Source organism: Plenodomus lingam (genome assembly GCF_022343315.1).
Source record: "Plenodomus lingam strain CAN1 chromosome Unknown contig_6, whole genome shotgun sequence".
NCBI lineage: Eukaryota > Fungi > Ascomycota > Dothideomycetes > Pleosporales > Leptosphaeriaceae > Plenodomus > Plenodomus lingam.
The window spans coordinates 1,576,062-1,595,914 of NW_027093966.1; the positions used below are offsets into that span (position 1 = coordinate 1,576,062).

Below are 19,853 nucleotides of genomic sequence, written 5' to 3' on the forward strand. Positions count from 1 at the left end.
CTTTTCTCCCCACCCCGTCGTTCGTAAAAATATAAACCCCTCTTCCACACCGTTGCGGAGACCCGTAGTCCAAAGTCCGATGCCACGTAACGTAATATCTCTGATCTTTCCCCCTCGCCCCCAATCTTCCCCTCTGTCTTAGCATCTTCTCAGCCTGTTCCACTGAAAAAGAAGTCGCCTTGTTACAAGATAAAACTTCAGCATATGGGATGGAAAAGCGCACGTCACATTACGCTGATGGATGGGTATCTTGGGCCTGAGGGCGCCGGCTGCTCGTTTCGTTGGCTGCAATGTTTCCGCCATGCAGTCAGCCATGACGGGGATGTGATGGATATCGGTGGTTCAAAGGTCCTTGATGCCGATGGATATGCAGCCCGGCGTGGCTGAGGCTGAGTAAGGAGAGAAACGTGGGAATACATACCGTAGTGACAGTCCGACGAGTCTGTTTCCGAGTGGTAGGTACAGTGGACTGACATTATGATGGTGAGACTGCCACGATGGGATAGCGTTGAGGGTGAAAGACTGGCTACACATGCTACATATTCCTTGTCTAAAACTCTAGGCAGTGGTATCCTTAAAATGTTTGGATGGGCCTTGTTGCGTTGAAGATTCCATTAGCATGCGTAGATGCTAGAGTGATAATGATGCCAATATGAAATTCGCAAGTATGGTAGTTGGGTTTCACTACAGAGCGCCCCAATATCGCTCTTCTTCTCACGCCCAATGCACGATTTACAGGAACTGTGTACATGCGTATGCATCCCAAGACTCCCAATGCAATGCAATGCAGCTGAAACAGACAAAGGTTCCAGTCATGTGTGAACTGCAATTCCAGGCTTTGGGGGGTATCACTGCACCGAGTAACAAAACACCAACCTCCAATTTCTGAACCTGGATGCCATTCGTCAGGCTCCCAAACTCCAGGCTGAACCGTAAATTGCTCATCAAGTCTCTTTTTCAATCCCCAGCAACTCTGTCGTAACTTCAAAGGACATCACCCCAGGTCAAAACATCAACCTTCTGCTTCGGCGCATCTGCAACTGTCGGCCTGCCTTCCAGACTCTGCGGCCACGGTTTATTTCGATCGACCTATGACATAAAACGATATTAGCCTTGCACTGCTTCCCAATATCATTCGGTTCAGGGCTTACTGTGTCGCTCCCTGTGAGAGATTTTACTCGCTGGACGGCAAAAAAGTAGTCGCGGAAGGGATCGCCGCTGCTCTCTGGAGTGCGTGAGCTACTCGGTGTAGGAGCACGACTGAGGCTGGAGAGTAGGTTGTCGGACTTGGATACTGGAGATTCTGAGGAGGGTGGGTTCGAGGTGGGTTTGCGCGCTGATGCCGGGGCGGGTGGGGTCCGGAATGCAGGTGTGTGGAGAGAGGGCATAGATGTACGTGGAACGATGTGAGCAATCACAGGGAGGGAATGACGGGGACGTTGACGCGGTGCTTCAGGCAGTTGTGGTGTACGTATGTGGTGGGTAGAAGCACTTGGTAGCGACGCCCGCGATGATTTGTCTTGTCGTGGTTCCTTAGCATGGGACGCAGGAGGCTCAGCCCCCAGCTCCTCCAGTGCTTTGAACAGATTCTTTCTACTATCAACGATACATTTCCTGTATAAGGTGTCGCGAATAGTATCCTTGTAGAAGCGATAGTATGGCTCGGGCTCCTCCCCATTGTCCACACATTCCAATAAATACTGGCGATAGTCGGCCCTATGACGAATGATGAAGTCGTCCCATTGCCACTTGGGCACCATCTTGTCCTCTTGGTCAAGTTGATACATTTGCAGGCATTGTCCTTTGAAGTGTTTCTCGTTGCCTGCATACTCCGGGTACGCTGCCCGGAATTTTTCAAATATTGTAGAGGGTTCAGATACCATAGTTACTTGCCCATCAACATTCGTACACTTAGATTGCACACTCCGACGTAATGAACCACCCGTAGTCGGCGTGTGAGACTGCGCAACTTCACGTGAAGGATGAGAAGACTTCACAGGTGCCTGGTCTGCTTTTGGCAGTGGCCTAAGGGGACTAGGCTCGTCGTATAGGCTCTGGTGACGAGGCGACATGGTACGAAAATTCGATTTGCTCAGAGCCATGCCTGAAGCATCCACGTCCATTGCCTCTGAGTCAGCGTCAGGATTGGCCAGGCTACCTGCCCGGCTCTCATAACTCGTACTCGACTTTCGGGTCTCTCGAAATCGTTGAAGTGAGTCCGCGCGGTCCTTGCGCAGGGCCAAAGCGGGATCAGTGGAGGGTGGTGAGTAGTTCCCGAAGCCAACAAGTTTGATCTCGCGCCGTTTGGAATTTCGTCTACTGGATTTGGTAGGAGATTCGGCCAGCTTGCGTTTGGTAGATCCTGATACTGACATGCGACTCGGACAATCCGGGACTTCAGCCGTATGCCCTGAAATGCTGCCTCCGTCGACCGCGTCCATCTGTGCTTCTGTACGGGGCGATGACTCTATCATTACAATCTCTCCTTCAGTGCTCAGGCTTGACTGTCGTGCCGGCTCAGCTCTGTCTGCGTGGCCTGGCTCTTCGCTAGGGCTAGAATCAAGTTCTTTTGGCCTGCCAATCGCATCACTTGTCGTCATAATCTGATCACGCTTGTATTTTGCAGAAGCAGTCGAGACGGATTCGTCGTGTGTGTCAAAGACAATTGACATTGATGATGAGTTCTTTGTCTCTTCCGTCGAGACATACTCTTTGCCTTCTGGCGAAACATGTATTTGCTTGCTCCTGGCATGCGGTGTCTCCTGCACCTGTACCACTAGCTTTGATCGTGGGGATTGCGAGCTGACGAGGCCCCTGCGAGATGATGCCACATGTACAGTCCTGGTCTCATTCAAGGCTTGCGGGACTGAGGTTTCCATCTCCATTTCGTCATCCGAGTCTGCTGGGATCTCCATCGCTGGGGGTGATGATGGCGGAGCACTAGTACTTTTTTCTGCTACGAGACTGATGGCAGGAGAGGATAAAATCCGCGCATTCTTCGCGCTTTCCGCAGACTCTCCCATCTCCAGACTGGAATCCGGAGGCAAACCAGGCTTGATACTTGCCGGGATTTGTGGGGGTTCAGGAGTCGAGGACGCAGACCATGATATTTGGCTGGTCCCAGGCATATCATCAAGAGATGTCTTGGGGAGAGATTCTGGCGATGAAACAACAGCAGCTCCTTCGGAATCAGAGTCGGGTGAAGAATCGTCGATTTCCTCGTCCGATTGAGTTTGCCCTTGCGCAGCAGCATTTTCTTCGGCGAGAGCACGGATCATCCTGAAATGTCTCATGGGCATATTGTTCTTTTGAAAGGGCATTATTCCCGGCTGAGTCTTGTACCAACTCTCGGATCTGTTTAAGACCTTCATCTGGTATGCATCGGGGACTACAGAGTGACTGTTGAACACGAAGCCCTTCATCCAAGGACACTCCATACTCGTCTCGCTGGGCTCTTTCCAATTGCCCGCTTCTTCCGCGACCCATGTTCCTTTGGGAGAATCGGCAGTTATGGGCGAGCGGGCCTCAGTTTCCGTCGCATGCCTCTGCGAGTGAGTTCGTTTAGGTGACTTCCGTCTACGAGTCCGATCATTGCGCACAGAAGGCGTTTGTCGTTGCGTTTTGGTGTCCAAAGTACGCGACGGCGTCAGTGGGCTAGCCTGGGTGGAGATGCTCTTAGGCTGCTGAAAGCTCCCCTTCTCATCTGGGCTAGGAGGCTGTATAATGCCCGTTTTCCTCAACATATCCAGTAACTTGTGACAGTTTACATGCGCTGACGTTGGCGGCAGGTCTTCTTGGCGCGTGTTGCCGACTATTACAGGATCCATTCTATTGACCCCCAGCATCCGTAGCTCGTGCCCACTGGTACCAGCTCGCATGGCAGGCGTCGTTTGGGTTGCAAAGTGTGCCTGCGTGTATGACTGCTGAGACTGCGACGATGTTGCGCCTTCATCCACTGTGGGCGCCATGATCCCTTCTTCTTCGTCTTGGTCGCCTTGGTTGTCTTTTTCTCCTTCTTCTCCTTGGCCCGGATCACCGTCCCGGGGTCTTGCTCCAATAGCAGTGTGTCTGCTAGGTCGCAAACACCGGCAATCTTCGGCTGCACGCGTACTATTCAGCTGTTGTAATACCGCGCTGACGTCGTTCACCTGCTCTAAAGGTACAGATACAGCAGCCCGTACTGGCTCGTTGCTGATGGCGATCCAATCGACGGTGTGCAGGATGAGGCGTAGGCGATGGCGGGGTGGCCCGTAGGAGGTGTAGCGGATCGTGTAGCTGCGTACAAGCAGTACCGCTTGCGCTGGCAGATGCGAGAGGTGAGGGAATCGGTGCAAGAAGGCGCGGATGCAAGCAGAGTCGAGATGGGCGTTTACTCTTGTTTTCCCATCGGTGAGGATAAGGGGATTGGGTTGCAGCACCTGCAGGGCACTTTTACTGCCCGTGTCAGGAGGGAAAAAGTGGGTGATGTCCAAGCACGAGCCGTTGTCGTGATATAGGCCGCGCCAGCCACGAGCAGAGGAATATTCGCTTTTGATGCCAGCAGCCTTTGCGCTGTTCTTGTTCTGCAGCCAATTGTTGCCTAGCAAAAGCTGCGCTTCGAACTTGTCGCTGAGCCACCCGTTGAGACGAATGGCCATATGTTGCGGCCAAAGTCGCGAGTGGGAGGCGCGACGCGTCTAGAGTCGTCAGGTTGAACTAACGTGAGGTGGTTCCTTGGGCCGTGCGTGGTAGAGAGAGAGAGGTATCAGTACCGGTACGGGTAGCAAGCTGAGTTAGCATACTATGTTACACGGAAAAGCATACTCTTAGGAGCAGAACATAGTAGGACTACTGCAGTAAGTAATGGTAAATGACTCCTATCCAGCTATCGACTTGACCAAATACCTCATCACCCAAAGTCATATATGTGCACACCTGGCCTGTATCTACCTAGCAGGCTCGGGTCACTCACTCGCCCATCCTGTGTGTTGGTACGGCAAACTTTGTCGGTGGGCGGCGGAGGGGGGCAGAACCATGGGAAGCAACCTTCATTGAACCCGTTGCTTACTAACCCCGCATTCTTGGCAGCCCACATGGCCGCGGGCACCTTGGGCAGCGCGTCATCGCTCGGCTCATGGGCTCATGGGCTCATGGGCTTAGAGTAGGCATGGACTCATCGACCGCAACGCAAGGACTGGCTGCCCAGGTGCAACGGGAGTGTCTGAGCATTCACCGCGTGCCCCTCCTTGGCCCCTCAGGCTTCAGGCTGCTGTAACTCCAAAGGCAAGGTTGATGCCTAGGTAGGTAAGTTAAGCCACATCGGGTCTTTTGACTTGGATATGATCTTCTTCCTCTAGCTACCCTACATACCTAGGTACTCTTTGAACTACCTACCTACCTACCTACCTACCTACCTACCTACCTACCTACCTATCTAGACAGCACATCATATATACGTAGTCTAGGTACCCCATCTGCGACAACTTTCCAGCCTAGCTCTCGTCCATCCCGTCTCCTCCACGCTTCACACTTCACACTTCACACTTCACATTTCACACTGCCCAACTGCCATGGTCTCATCGTGAAGGTCTGATGCCGCTCTTCCATCACCACCAAGTCGGCAGCCTCTCAATCACCTGCATAATCCTTGCAACGTTCTACTGCACCGCCGCCGCATCCTGGTCCTCGAATCCCTGGCCATGGCGCGAGATGCCCAGGGCTCGCTGCCCGAAGCCCTCCACCAGATACATGCCACAGCATCGCAGACCGATACACTGACTACCTTCGACGAACTCGCCGCCCCTTCTTCACCGCCTGGAGCTGGCGAGCCCAAGGGCATCGAGCTGGTCCAGGGCGGCTTCAGCGGTCTGTACAGCCGTTTGAGGGCTTCGGTTGGTGGGGCAAGAGAGCAATCGCAAGAGGCTGCTGGTGGAGGAGGAGGAGGGCCCACGAGCTCGCCCGCATCTTCAAGGCCAGGTGCGGTCAACAGGAGCCCAGGCGACACCTCTGCCTCTTCGCCCATAGTCATGCCTGTTCCGTCATCGAAACTGCAATCGCCTTCTTCGTCCTCCTTCCCCGAAGTCCTGCCCCCTTCACGGGATTCTAACATATCAAACACGACCTTGTCCAGCAAGGCCTCGCTGAATGCCTCGAGGACTTCGCTTGGCGCAACACGATCTCGGTCATCACTGACACCCGGTCCTGAATCGGGAAGACCGCAGGAGGAGGATCATCACTTGGCCAACAGTCCTGTCAGTACGCACGCAAAAGCTCAGAGCACCTCTACCGTCGATCAGACCTGGAAAACACCAGCACGAGACCCCTTACCTGGAGCACAAGCGGCAGGTTCTCCACGGCTCGCGCCGGCGAAAGAGGCTGCTACCCGGAAGCAGACCTCTAGGCGCGAACGCGACGACAGCGACGATGACAGTATACTGGCTGTGGAAGGCAAAAGCACCATGAGCCAGAGTGCCAACTACAAATATCCCGCGGAGATATCCCGCGACAGCCTGAGTAGGGTGAGCTCCCGCACGGAAAGCCAGCCTCAATCCACTCGTGCCATTCCAAGCAAAGCCAAAGACCCGATGGAGAAAACACCAGAAAGTGGACCGGTTCCCCAGACTACCTCGAGTGCCCGAACACCCGCTCATGCACTGGATGCACAGCGTCCACCTCTCCTGAAGGTCGGACCGTCCCATCTGCCTGGCTTCAGAACTTCACGAGCATCGTCTTCGGATGGCTTGAGCTCTGTAGTAAGCAGCTCTACGGTGCGCACGCCAGTGGCAGCTCCCATTGAAGAAATACGGCGGCAAACTCAAGCTGCGCCTCCCACACATAGCATGCCTAGGAGCACTTTCACTCAGATGCGGCGGAAGATACTGGACCGCGAGTTTTGGATGAGAGACGAAAATGCAAAAGACTGCTTCAACTGCGGCGATGCCTTTACGACGTTTCGACGCAAGCATCACTGTCGTACTTGTGGGCAGATATTCGACTCAAAATGTACTTCTGTTGTGTCGGGGAAAATATTTGGACAGCAGAGCAAACTCAAGGTCTGTAGGCCATGTGAGTCTATCATATATGGTCATGATGACGATTCGTCGGAATATACCGACGAAGGTGATCAACTGTCCATGTACGAACAGGACGAGAAGCCAGAGGGGTATGACGATTACGAGCCCGAGCCTACGGAAAGCGATCATACCAAGATCGGGACGCCCACCATCAGTATCCCAATGTCCAGGAAGACTGGCAGCGAGAAGAAACGTCGCTCTCATGTCATCGAGGTTGGCGCCCCAACTCTAGCGAGACCAAGCTCCTCGCGGTCTCTGCGCTCCCTCAGTGGAAGGCCACGGTCGTCCAGCCACAAGCGCTATCACTCGAGGCACCAGCACATGCGCCATGTCAAACATGACGACCGCGCCCCATTCCATCAGTATCACGACGCTACCCGAAGCCAGCCCGGCCTGTCTGCATTCCATCATGACAACATCATTGATCCCGACCTGGCACCATTCATGTCGGATGAAGGATCGAGTGAAGATGAGCCCGCTAGTCTGTTTGCGACCTTGAACGAAGACCCTGCCACTGGCTCGAACATGGAAGGTGAAAGAGCGGGGCTTGGCGGTATTTTGGCGGCAATGAGAAAAGGGAAGGCGCGACTCGGAGACAGACAGGCGGTGGGCGGAGTACACGCCCGTGATACGGATAGCATGAGCATCACCAGTCGGACTGGCAATCGACAACCGCGACGCAGAAACCTCAGCGTAAGCAGCATCACTCACCGGCCGTCACCACGTCGGTCAAAAAGCAATACCCTGCTGCGACCCTACACGGGCTATGGTAATAGTGCACCCAGCTCTCAGCTGGGCACGCCGCAACTGTTGCCATCACCCTCGGGCACTCCATCAGGCACCAAAATGACTCGAAGTGCTTCTATGCAGGGCATCACGCCCAAGGTCGAGCTCAACAAAGCTAGCCTGGACCATGCGCGCAAACTCCTTAGGCAGATGTTGCAGGACGCCGGTGTGCCCCATGTCTCAAGCTGGGAGAAGGCTCTCATTCCCATATTGCGACAATGCACAGATGACGTCAACCCTGATGTCGATAGAGGTGATGATATTGATGTTCGGAATTACATCAAGCTAAAAAAGATTCCTGGAGGCAGGCCGCGGGACACCGCCTACGTTTCTGGCGTGGTATTCACAAAGAACGTTGCGCTTCGTAGCATGCCTCGAAGCATACCGAACCCACGAATCGTGATTATAACCTTCGCAATCGAGTACGCACGCCATCAAGCACACTTTATGAGTTTGGACCCAGTCATAGCGCAGGAACGAGAGTATCTGCGCAATTTGGTCAGCCGAATAGCAGCCCTGGAACCCCATGTCCTACTAGTGCAACGCAACGTCGCTGGGCTCGCACTAGAGTTTCTAGAGAAGGAACGAATAGCTGTCGTCTATAACGTCAAGCCAAGTGTGCTGAATGCAGTAGCTCGATGTACGAATTCCCGGATGATCTCTTCAGTGGACAAGCTCGCCATCGAGCCATCTCATCTTGGGTACTGTGGCAGCTTCGACGTAAAGACCTACGTCTATAAGAATACTAGAAAAACGTACATTTTCTTGTCAGGCTGTCAGAGAGAACTAGGTTGTACCATTGTGCTGCGAGGGGCCGAGAACACCGAGTTGGTTAAGCTGAAGCGAATCACCGAATTCATGTCTTACGTGGTATATAATCTTCGTTTGGAAACCTGTCTAATGCGGGATGAATTCATAGACACGCCCACAACTCCTTCCACTGGAACAATCGAATCGAATAAAGAGGAAGAAAAGCTGGGAACCGAAGCTTCTAATTCGGATGGGCAATGCAAGGAATCATCCACCGAGGAGCACGAGCATGTAAATGATGCGCAGTCAGGAGACGCAGCGCCGTCATATTATAGCGAAATGGTGGAGAATCATCGAACCAAGATACTATCCTCTTCGCCCTTTGTCAAATTTATGCAGCCTTATTTGCTCGAACAGGCCCGTCAGTACGAGAAAAAGCTCCGCCATCTAAGCAAGCTCAAGAATCAATATACCGCGGGTGACCCTGAAGAGGCTGAGGACTTGGAAAAAACTGAAGAGTCAGGACAGAAGTTTGAGCTGGTGCAACCGGAGATGGTCCATACCGTTGTGGAGCAGGCCTCGAAGCAAGTTCGAGAGTTCCTGTCCGCAGTTCATGCCTCAGAATATGATAAAGCGATGCACAACTACATGACACAAAAGCGGCTATGGGAAACCTACTTGTCTGGAAACAGGGATCTCTATGATCCTTTCAACCACCAAAAAATTGCTGTCCTGTACAGTGTTGTCAATACGAAGTCATCAACGCCTTGCATTGGACCTGAGATTATCGCACTTGGCTTCTACCAGGAGCATGATTATGACGACGGATTTACACCAGACTGCACATTAGGCCAATATGTCGAGGATCTCTGCTCATCCGCTGGTGTCGCTTGCGAAATGGGCAATTGTGACAAAAGAATGATAGATCACTCTCGCCAATACGTACATGGGGAAGGACAGATGACTGTCGTAGTGCAGAAACACCCACCAAAGTTAAAAGGAATGTATCAGACCATTCTCATGTGGAGCTGTTGTAGAATTTGTGGACAAGAGACGCAAGTCTTTCCAATGTCTGAATGGACCTGGAAGTATTCCTTTGCCAAGTATTTGGAGCTAACATTCTGGAGCACGGAGCTACATCCTCGGGCAGGAGTGTGTCCTCACGACATCCACAAGAATCACGTGCGTTACTTCGGTTACAACAATGTTGCATTGCGTATCCAATACGATCCTGTACCGATGTACGAGGTCCTTGCGCCCAAACAGCATGTTACTTGGAAAGTGGACAGCGATTTAAGGCTCAAGAACAACCAGTATCTAATGATAGAGGAGAAACTTGACTGCTTCATGGACTCGATTCGCGCTCGTATCCAAGGCATACATATCGACGATGTCATGTCAGGGACAGTGGACGTTTGCAGACAAGAGGTTGAATCGCTCCTGCAGCGTGCGAACGAGGAGCACGAGTGGCTCAAAGCCAAGCTTCAGGACAAGTACATGAACTCAAAGTACTACGAAATCATTCCCATGAATCGTGCCATCCGCGCTATTCAAGAGAAAGCGGTCGCTTGGGATGAGACATTCGCCGAATTTGAACAACAGTTTTTCCCCTCGGAGAATGATATTCGGCGACTGGCAAGACTACAGCTGAAGAAATTTCTTGAGCGAGATGAATCTACAAGCTCCTTGACTTCGGTCGAAGAAGGTGCTGAATCTGGTGCTGAAGAGCCACTCGTTGATGAGAAGGGCGAGGGACTTGCACTTACCCCTAGACCGTCCGACATCTCTGCTGAACAGGCCCGCGATATGCTGACTTCTGTCGTAAAAGAAGACCATTCGACCAGCGAAGCACCAGCGGATACTGAAAAGACTTCGACTCCTTCGAAGCCGACTCTGGAGCCATTACTGGTTCAGACGCCTCGCGAAGCTTTAGAGAGAGAAGACGTCCGCCACCTAGACCTGGCGGTCTCATCCAATTTCCCTGAAGCGGCTCAAACTACTGGAGACCAGATCACGCCAGTCTCAACCAACATGTCTGACTCCAGCCAATTTGACCCAGGCTCACCAACACCCACAGGCCCACCGAAGGTGAATCCCATTGATAAATCGCTTGCTGAAGCAATCGAGAATATGCCTAGTTCTCCATCAGCCACCCCAACATCTAGCACGACATTGGAAAGCAAGATTCCACGGCCGGTAGAACCCAGCCGACGTGAGGCCCCCGCCAGGCCTACCACTCTGACGCGGACACAGTCACAACCTGGAAATGTCACGAAGCAGATTGCCTCTTTCCCGGCTCCTTCGCCATTCAATTGTGGCACCAATGTAGCCAAACCGACTATGAGCGAACACTCTAGAACATTGGAGAGAATGAGCGAGCGACTAGGTCTTGGGCTCCTGAAGCAGGTCAAAGCAGGCTCACGCATACCACGATCTATACCTTACAAGAATGACTCGAGGGTATCCAAGATTGCACAGCATTTTGAGCAATTGCAGCGTGAATTCCAAAAGGAGCGCATGCGTGAGCGGCGGAATGACCGGAATCGACAGGTTCGCGCATACCCACTCGCATCCTCGAAGCCAATTGTAGAGGTATATAAGAACGTTCATGACGCAGTACAAGATCATGATGAGTCTGATGAGGACATGAACGCGGCGGAATCGCTGCCACGTGCGAGCATGGACAATAGTACTCTAGGGGACAGCACTTTTACAGATGCTACTGGAGGTACTACGACAGCCTCGCAATCACCCGTGGAGGAGCGTCACCCAAGCGGTGCATGTTTGCAACACGAAGGAGGCCTTGAGTCGCCGAGAAGTCCCCCTCATTCGACCCATACCCCCTCAGATGCTGAGAACGAAGCAAGTGATACCGAAACGACCCCTGAAGATATCCCCTTACCCGACAGCATTGCTGGCTCTCAGCTCCTGAACATGAGCGATTCCCAGCTTGACAGCTCGTTTGAGTTACCCAGGCACGAAAAGACCACTTTGTTGAAGATGATTACCAGCTTCTGGTCTGAGCGTTCTGCAAGTGGTTGGGCACCGCTCGAGTATCCTTTCTCGCAGATTGAACATGTTTGGCAAGACTCTGACATCATCATCCGTGAAGATGAGCCAAGTTCGATCATCGCGCTGGCACTTTCCTGCCCTGACTATGTTGCGAAACTGCAGACTTTCCGCGAGGACGATATTGATGGAGGCGCGGAGACCTTGGAAGGCTCGATTGAGCGAAACCTGCTGCATGAGAAGAACCACAACATCCGTTACAGCTTCACCAACAGGGGCGTAAAAGCGCAATGCAAAATCTTCTATGCGCAGTCCTTTGACGCGCTCCGCCGAAAATGCGGGGTTGCCGATCGATTTGTCGAATCGCTGTCGCGCTGCTCCAAGTGGGATTCCAAGGGCGGAAAGTCCAAGTCTATCTTCTTGAAAACTCTCGACGACCGCTTCGTGCTGAAGTCGCTATCGCCAATCGAAGTGCAAGCCTTCTTCAAATTTGGCCCCAACTACTTCGCCTTCACACACCAGAATCTGTTCAAGTCTCTCCCAAGTGTCATCGCCAAAATGTTTGGTCTCTTCCAAGTACAAATCAAGACGCCCACGGGTCGAGATTTTGACTGGTATATGTTGGTCATGGAGAACCTGTTCTATGATCGTGAGCCGAACCGACGCTATGATCTCAAGGGCTCGATGAGGAACCGCAAGATCCAAGCCACGGGAGAACGCGACGAAGTCCTTCTAGATGAGAACCTTGTCGACATCATCTATTCCGAGACGCCGATTTTTGTGCGCGAACATACCAAGAAACTTCTCAAAGCCAGCGTGTTCAATGACACACTCTTCCTCTCGCAAAATAATGTCATGGACTACTCCCTCATGGCGGGCTTCGACGACACCAATCGCGAGATCATCGTAGGCATCATCGACTGCATCCGCACATATACATGGGACAAGAAGCTTGAGAGTTGGATCAAGGACCGAGGCAAGAACAAACCAACTATTACGTCGCCCAAGGATTATCGCAACAGGTTCCGCATCGCGATGGAGAAGTACATTCTCCAGGCGCCGAATTGCTGGCATCAGTTTTCGTCGAGAATGCCACCTCAACATGCAGGCGTGGCCAGGGAAAGACAAGTGTTTGAAGGCGTCGGAGCAGACGGAGGCAGGGATAGTGGGCATAGCAGAGGTGTCAGCGGGAGTAGTGTGGGAGCGAGCACAGTACGAGAAGGCAATGTGAGGGATATGGGTAGAAGACGTATTATGGAGGCTGAGGGTGATGAGGGGGTCAGACAGCAGGGGAAAAGAGTGCGCTAAGTTTGATCCTTGGTCTGTTTAGTTGGGGGAGATTTGTTTGGAGGTGAGGCGTTTCATTATTTGGAATTTCGCATAGCGCTGGTGAAGGGAGTTTATGGTCATGTGGGCGGTGGTTCAGACTTGAAAACAGGTCGTGTTCAGGAAGGCAGACTGAGTGAGCATGTATATTGGACACTATGAAGCATCAAGCATAATCAGTCATATAAGAAGACAACTATGGTGTATTGTTTTGCCCGTAATGACAAGCAGTGAGGGTAAGGTAGGATAGAATGTCTTTAGTAGAGACCATCAAGCTTTCTTTAGCTCTCGAAGATGCCGTCATAGCAGCTCGGGCCGGCTAGATAAGATAACGTGATCCACCACCGAGCGCCCACCCCCACCGAGCGCCCACCAACACCAAAATCACTAAATTTTCAACACTAAATTTCTTAATAACTATAGCACCTATTAATAACGCGCTTGTAGCAATTAAATCCTTAACTCTTAGAGAAGATTTTATATACTTAGAAATAGTAGAAAAGTATAGTTACTTATAGTTAACCTTATCTAAACGCTACTAGAAAATTTAGTAGGTATATACTACTACTCTACTAAATAGTTAAATACTTAATACTATATAAGAAAGTAAGCTTATAAAGTATATTAAAGAGCTTTATAGGCAAGGATTACCCCCTATATAGACTATTATTTAAAATTTTATAACTAAAATAATAGGGAATCTAGTAGGTAAAAATTAAGTATAGCGCTTTATTAACTACTATAATATTAATCTTATCTCCTATTAGGCTACTAGGCTTAATTATAACTACTTTAAAGCTAATTCTACCTTTAAGTATAGCTTATACTTTAAGCTTTTATACTAAAAAATAAAGTAATATAATATTAAGAGTTAGTATATCTATAATATAGATAAGAAGGGTTTTCTTATTAAAGTACTATTAAAAACTAAATATATATTTAATAAGAGCGCCTATAAGTAGAGAAAGATTAGAGCTATACTCTAGAATAGTAATAGGGAGTAGATTACTACTATAGCTTGTATATACGCTAATAGTACTACTCTTACCCCTACTCTTATTTATTAGTCCTAATCTAGAGCTCTATAGGATACCTAGTTATAAGATTTTAACCTATTATAATACTAAGCTTTCTTTATAGGATTACTAAGTAGGTAGATAAGCTATACCCTAGGGGTATCCTAGCTTAAGGAGGTGTTTAATTATAAGATAAAAGCTAAAGCTTATACTTTATACTAGCTCCTTATCCTTAATAGCTATAGATCTTATATAATAATAGAGTTTATTAAGTACTATAATAAATATAAGATCCTACTTATAATATATCCCCTTTATAGCACTTACACCCTTTAGCTACTTAATATTATAGTATTTACTCCCTTTATAGCTTTATATAAAGCTTAACTATCTAGTTTTCTAGATAGCTCCTAAGGGCTTATAAGCATTACTAAGAGGGATTTCTACTAGTTATTTAATACTATATAGAGTAATACCTTTAAGGAAAAGCTAATATTAATAGCTTTTAAAGTAATAGGTATCTTACTACTTAACCCTAATATTATCCTTTTAAGGTTTAAAGCACCTATAAATAATAGTAACTAGCCTTCTTTAAGTAATAGTATAACCTTAATATTAAGTGTAAGTAATTAAAGAAAGATAGAGTAGTTACTCTATAATACTATAATTAATATCTATAATAAATAGTTAAAGAAGCTTAGCTAGATAATCTATACTATATTAGTAAGAAATACTCTACTTAACTATAAAAATAAACACCTAAGGGCTGCCCTAGCTAATAAGAAGAAGTATAGGAAGTGTGGTAAACCTCTATTATTACCCCCTAATAATAATTATAGTAGTAGTGCCTAATTTATTTTACTATTAAAGGTAAAGCAAGTATTTAAGCTCTAGGAGTAAAAGAACCTTAAAGAATAGGAGCTATAATACTAAAAAAGTAAGGTAATTAAGCTTTATAAGTAATAGAAGCTTGCTAAAGCTTAACTTATAGAGGAGTGTTACCTAAATTAAATAATTACTAAGAAAGAGTAGGAGAAGAAAGCTACCTAAAAAGCTACTATATATAATAAGTAGAAAACTACTAAGTAACTAGAAAAGTAACTCTAAAATAATATTAAAACGTCCTAAATAGGTAAGAGGCAAATCCTTAAGCCTCCTACTATTATACTAGCTAAGGTAGTTAATAAGGAGCTAGTAGAAGAGGATATAGTAGTAGAGGCAACTTCACGGCGTGGGCGCCTAATTAGACCCCCTAAAAAGCTGCTTATATAATCTAAAATATTTAATCTACTCTAATAGATCTAATAATCGCGACTCTAAGAAATCTCGTAATAATAGCTATTATAGGTGGCGCAATATCCTTATTTAGTGGGTGGTGGATTTTGGTGTTGGTGGGCGCTCGGTGGGGGTGGGCGCTCGGTGGTGGATCACGTTAGATAGCGTCGATCTACCGTCACTCGAACTCCACACGTGGTAACTCCACTCTGATCCCTCCCCGCGCAACTTTGTCAGCCAACGGCTGGAACATGTCTCACCAGTGAAACCACCTTGTCTGATGCTGTTGAATTATTTCCTTTATGAAAAATCGCCCGTTGTCTGTATCTGTCTTTTCTCATTTCTCTTGACGAAGAGTCCGTTCGCTCGTTCGTCATCCGTTCGCTAGTAAGCCTCGCTACCTACCTGACCGTACCGCGTTCGACGCGTCGCATCATTGGTGATCTCCAAGTTCGACAACCCATGTCCTTCAACAAGCCTTGTAAGGATACCACACCGTGATCATACCTCTTTTAGAATACCATTGTACAAGGATGGTGGACAAAGAAACATAGGACAGCCTACAAGATGAGCGAGGGCTGGGGGTTCGGAGCATTGTTGAAGACGTTCATATGGGGTTATCTTATCGGTGGCCTGACCCTCATACCTGCCTTGGCTACAATTGCCTGGTTCTGGGGCACAACACTCGTCGATGCAGTCCAAGCCGCGGACAAGACGGGCGCCAGCAACGACCATACGACGAATTCGAACTCGTCCAGCGAGAAGGACGATGAGAGCGGCAGCTTGGGAATAGGAATCGACGACGAGATATTGGAGAAGCTGAAGGCGAAAACACATGTGCCAGACGTCTGCGCTGGATACTTTGCCGTCTGCCGCGAGTATGTGCCAGGCGGCGTGAATGGCAAGCCGCCAGACCGGACGACACCAGCAGGTGCCGTGGTAGCGGTCGAGAGCCCAAGCGTATATCAGTCCATGTACAGAAGCCTCTTCGATAGGAATAAGAACACGAGTCCTACTATTGAGACCGCGAATTCCAAGAATAAGAAGGCTCGCAACGTATTCTATGTTGTCTTGCGGTATGGATCATCTTCGGGACTCTAATGGGATTCGAGGCTGACAAAAGATAGATTGGGACATTTGATGCTCTATGACAACGACGATCAGATCGAAGTGCGCCATGTCATTTCCCTTGCTCATTACAAAGTTGACGTCCACGCTGGTGGAGAGCCCATACCTGAGGGAGAGCTATGGATCAAGCGGAACTGTAAGCTGCATATACCTGTCTCACCCTTTGCAGTGCAGCTCTGACCTGAACAGGCATTCGGTTAGTTCAAGATCTCGAAGGCGACTCCCTTGCGGAAGCGAAGTCATTTTACCTCTTCTCCGACAACTGCTCCGAAAAGGAAGACTTCTACCATGCCATGCTACAGGCGCAGGAACACCACGTAGGCGATAGCGCCGCACCAGCCCCCGTGCCGCTCAAATTTGACACGCCAGATCTTGTCAAACTCGTACAACAATTGCACGCCTCGGAAGAGAATTTGCATACACGTTGGATCAATGCCCTCATCGGACGAGTCTTTCTCGCCATGTACAAGACGTCACAAATTAAAGACTTTATCGCTGCCAAAATCAACAAGAAAATTGCTCGCGTGCCTAAGCCTGCGCTGATTAGCAGCATTACGCTACGGAAAGTAGACATGGGCACTCTCCCACCGTTTATCACTAATCCAAAGCTCAAGGAACTTACGGTTGATGGAGATCTCATAGTAGAAGCTGATGTAAGCTACAAGGGCAGTTTCAGGATCGAAATATCTGCCATTGTGCGTATCGATTTGGGGGCTCGGTTCAAGGCGCGCGAGGTAACGCTCGTGCTCGCGACTGTTTTGAAGAAGCTGGAGGGACATATTCTCCTGAGGATCAAGCCGCCACCAAGTAACAGACTTTGGATGACCTTTGAGACGCCACCAAAAATCGACTTGTCGCTTGAACCGATTGTAAGCTCTCGGCAAATCACGTACGGCCCAGTTCTTCGAGTCATGGAGAATCGCATACGAGAAGTGGTCAATGAGACTTTGGTTCTGCCAAACTGGGACGATATGCCCTTCACAAATACCATATCACAGGTCATTCGAGGAGGCATATGGCATGAGGAGAAGGAAACCAAGGACGATGAAAGCTTGCATAACATCAAGCAGGATGATACAGCGCTGGAGAACGCTGTACTAGATACAGAGAAACTCGATGAGATTGCTGATTCAGCCAGTTCGCACATGTCGATACACTCGACTGTCGACTCGGAGGACACTGGAATTGGGGTATCTACCTCTACAGACTACAAGTCCACGGGTACTCGACCTCGGCCCTTACGATCAAGTTCGTCTGCAGCTCAAGTCAAAGTCGACTCAGCGAACGCTTCGGCAGAGATATTCCATGATCGTAGCTCCCTCACTCCGACCAGTGTCCGATCTCTACCTATCACATCACCCATTAAGTCCCCAATTCGTTCAGACACGGCTGGAACTCAGGCTACAGAGTCCTCTTGTAGCTCCCGAGAGGACGTATCCACGGCCTCCATCTCCGGTACCAGCACCAAGTCTGCGCCCTCCCCCTCCTTTGAGCAATCCCACAACCGCACGCGATCCAAAGAGCTCTCCGCTCAGGAAATCGCTACTGCCGCCGCCGCAGCAGCAGGAGCCACAAACATGGCCACCAAGAAGCAAACACTCGGTCAAAACCTCGGCTCCGCAACAGCAGCAGCACGGCACTGGCTTGCTTCCAAACAAAGTCCCCAGCCCTCTCGCACCAACCCGAAAAACCCACCACCCGATAGCAAACCCAACTCCAACAACAGGCCAATATCCTCGGGCGGTCTAGACGGCGATACTACAGCCCCCAATTCCAACATCAACACCACTGCCCAGGACCCATCACGGCCCCATCTTCCTTCCCCTGCCCTATCTACATCCTCACACTACACTGAACCCATGGGCCGTGGCCAACCCCTCCCTCCCCCTGGAACTCCACTCCCTTTGCCCAAAACCGAATCCCGGAAACCATGGTCTATACCCCCTGTCGCCGTCACAGCAGCATCGACGTTTGCGAACCTCGCAAAACGAAAGCCCGTGTCCACGGCACCGACGCTTGCGCATAAGAAATCTCACGAGGGCTTTGAGTACTTTGCTGGTTCGGGGGTGGGCGCAGGCGCAGGCACAGGCGTGGGAGTAGGTTCGTCTACGGCCTCACATACACACGCACATCCAAGTCCCCACACCACCCAACTCGAAACCCCAGACCCAGCCCCGCACGCACTCAGAGATTCCGACAGCGAGGAATCACTATTTCGCAGGAAAAGCTCGGCTACGACGGAGACGCTGGATTCACGGCGCAGGAAATCTAGTGCGGCGAGTTCGAACTCGAATTCGAATGTTGGTGGAATTGCGAATGTGAATCCGAATTCCGAGGCAAATCCCAATATCAATATTCAACCCCCACCCTTGCCAAGGAGACGCACAAGACAATCGAGCTTAAATCATATCAGCCATGCCCATGGGCGCAGAGCAAGTCAACCTATCGCAGCGCATGAGGCACAGAGCGAGACTTTGCTTGTTGTTGAAGCCCCGGTTGTAGAAGGCAGTGCAGCTTCGTCGCCCACGTCGACATCAGCATCAATGCCGTCGAAACGGGATGGCGTTGATGCGGGGCGCGCGGATGTGGTGACGGAGCTTGATGCTAGTCCTTGGTTTTAGTGGGATTAGGGGTTGTGGGGGATGGGGGGGATGTTCAAGTGGGAGGGGGGTTTGTTTGAGCGGGCGTTTTTATTTTTGGGTGGGGTGGGGTGGGGTGGTGTTTAGTGCTTTGGTGTGGTGAATTCAGAAAATATTCGGGAAAATAAGCTAGGCTGTTCATCTATCCACTCATACACCTATGTATCTTCAAATCATACCTCCGCCTTACCGTGTTCCTCTGCGACTACACCCGCCTTCCTTATTCCCATCCGTTCTTCCCCCTCCGCGCGCTGTTCGCCTCAAAAGCATGCGTAGAAACATATCTACACTCGCTCTATTTTTGCTATGCTGGACCCCTAGTATACATTATTGCGTGCTGTATGTCATTGGTTAAGGATACGGGCGGCGTTGAGTTCTGTTTGCGTGGCTAGTTTGAGGGGGGGAGTGGTGCGGTTTAGGTTTGGATTTGGATTTGGGTGGTGGTAGTTGGTATTATAAGAGCTTCCTGTCTGCATACAGATAGTGTGTAAACTGTACAGGACAGATATTAGCATTAAATAGTAAGACTAGAGCTAGGATAGCTTGGTGTATATTATGTTATTGCTTTGAATTAGGACAGGTTAAGGCAGAGTGAAGTTAAGGTGAAGTGAAGTCCAGGTGAAGTGAAGTCAAGGTGAAGTGAAGTCAAGGTGAAGTGAAGTCAAGGTGAAGTAAAGTAAATTAAAGTCAAGTAAGGTAAAGTAAAGGAAATCAAAGTAATTAAAGTATTGTAAGACATTGTAGTGCTGTAGATAGAGCAAGACTTTACAGCTTTGCTACTCTAATCTAAGAGGCTTCTCACTCTTTTCCCTCATCCAACATGCCTAAACGCCTATCGCGCAGAATCCGACATAACACAGCCTACAAAAGGG

General features: G+C 49.7%; 3 protein-coding genes across 3 annotated transcripts; 2 read left to right on the forward strand and 1 right to left on the reverse strand.

Moving 5' to 3' along the window:
- Positions 1-984: 984 nt before the first annotated feature.
- IAQ61_009747 (uncharacterized protein) lies at positions 985-4,902 on the reverse strand (the record flags this gene model as incomplete). The annotated part of the gene is made up of 4 exons (XM_003838579.2): positions 985-1,089; positions 1,152-4,676; positions 4,804-4,827; positions 4,885-4,902. The coding sequence occupies 4 exons, from the start codon at positions 4,900-4,902 to the stop codon at positions 985-987; spliced, it is 3,672 nt and encodes a 1,223-aa protein (XP_003838627.2).
- Positions 4,903-5,678: 776 nt separating this feature from the next.
- On the forward strand, positions 5,679-12,905 carry IAQ61_009748 (uncharacterized protein; the record flags this gene model as incomplete). Its single annotated transcript, XM_003838578.1, has 1 exon — positions 5,679-12,905. The coding sequence occupies one exon, from the start codon at positions 5,679-5,681 to the stop codon at positions 12,903-12,905; it is 7,227 nt and encodes a 2,408-aa protein (XP_003838626.1).
- Positions 12,906-15,413: 2,508 nt separating this feature from the next.
- On the forward strand, positions 15,414-18,979 carry IAQ61_009749 (uncharacterized protein). Its single transcript, XM_066098515.1, has 3 exons — positions 15,414-16,290; positions 16,342-16,478; positions 16,532-18,979. Exons 1-3 carry the CDS (start codon positions 15,782-15,784, stop codon positions 18,961-18,963), a joined length of 3,078 nt encoding a protein of 1,025 aa, XP_065951674.1. The 5' UTR covers positions 15,414-15,781; the 3' UTR covers positions 18,964-18,979.
- Positions 18,980-19,853: the final 874 nt, after the last annotated feature.

Excerpts from the sequence above, each read along its gene's own strand:
- IAQ61_009749 (XM_066098515.1), top strand. The coding sequence starts at position 15,782 with ATGAGCGAGGGCTGGGGGTTCGGAGCATTGTTGAAGACGTTCATATGG. Across the intron at positions 16,291-16,341 it reads GTATTCTATGTTGTCTTGCG|ATTGGGACATTTGATGCTCT; the intron begins GTATGGATCATC and ends GACAAAAGATAG. Across the intron at positions 16,479-16,531 it reads GCTATGGATCAAGCGGAACT|GCATTCGGTTAGTTCAAGAT; the intron begins GTAAGCTGCATA and ends TGACCTGAACAG.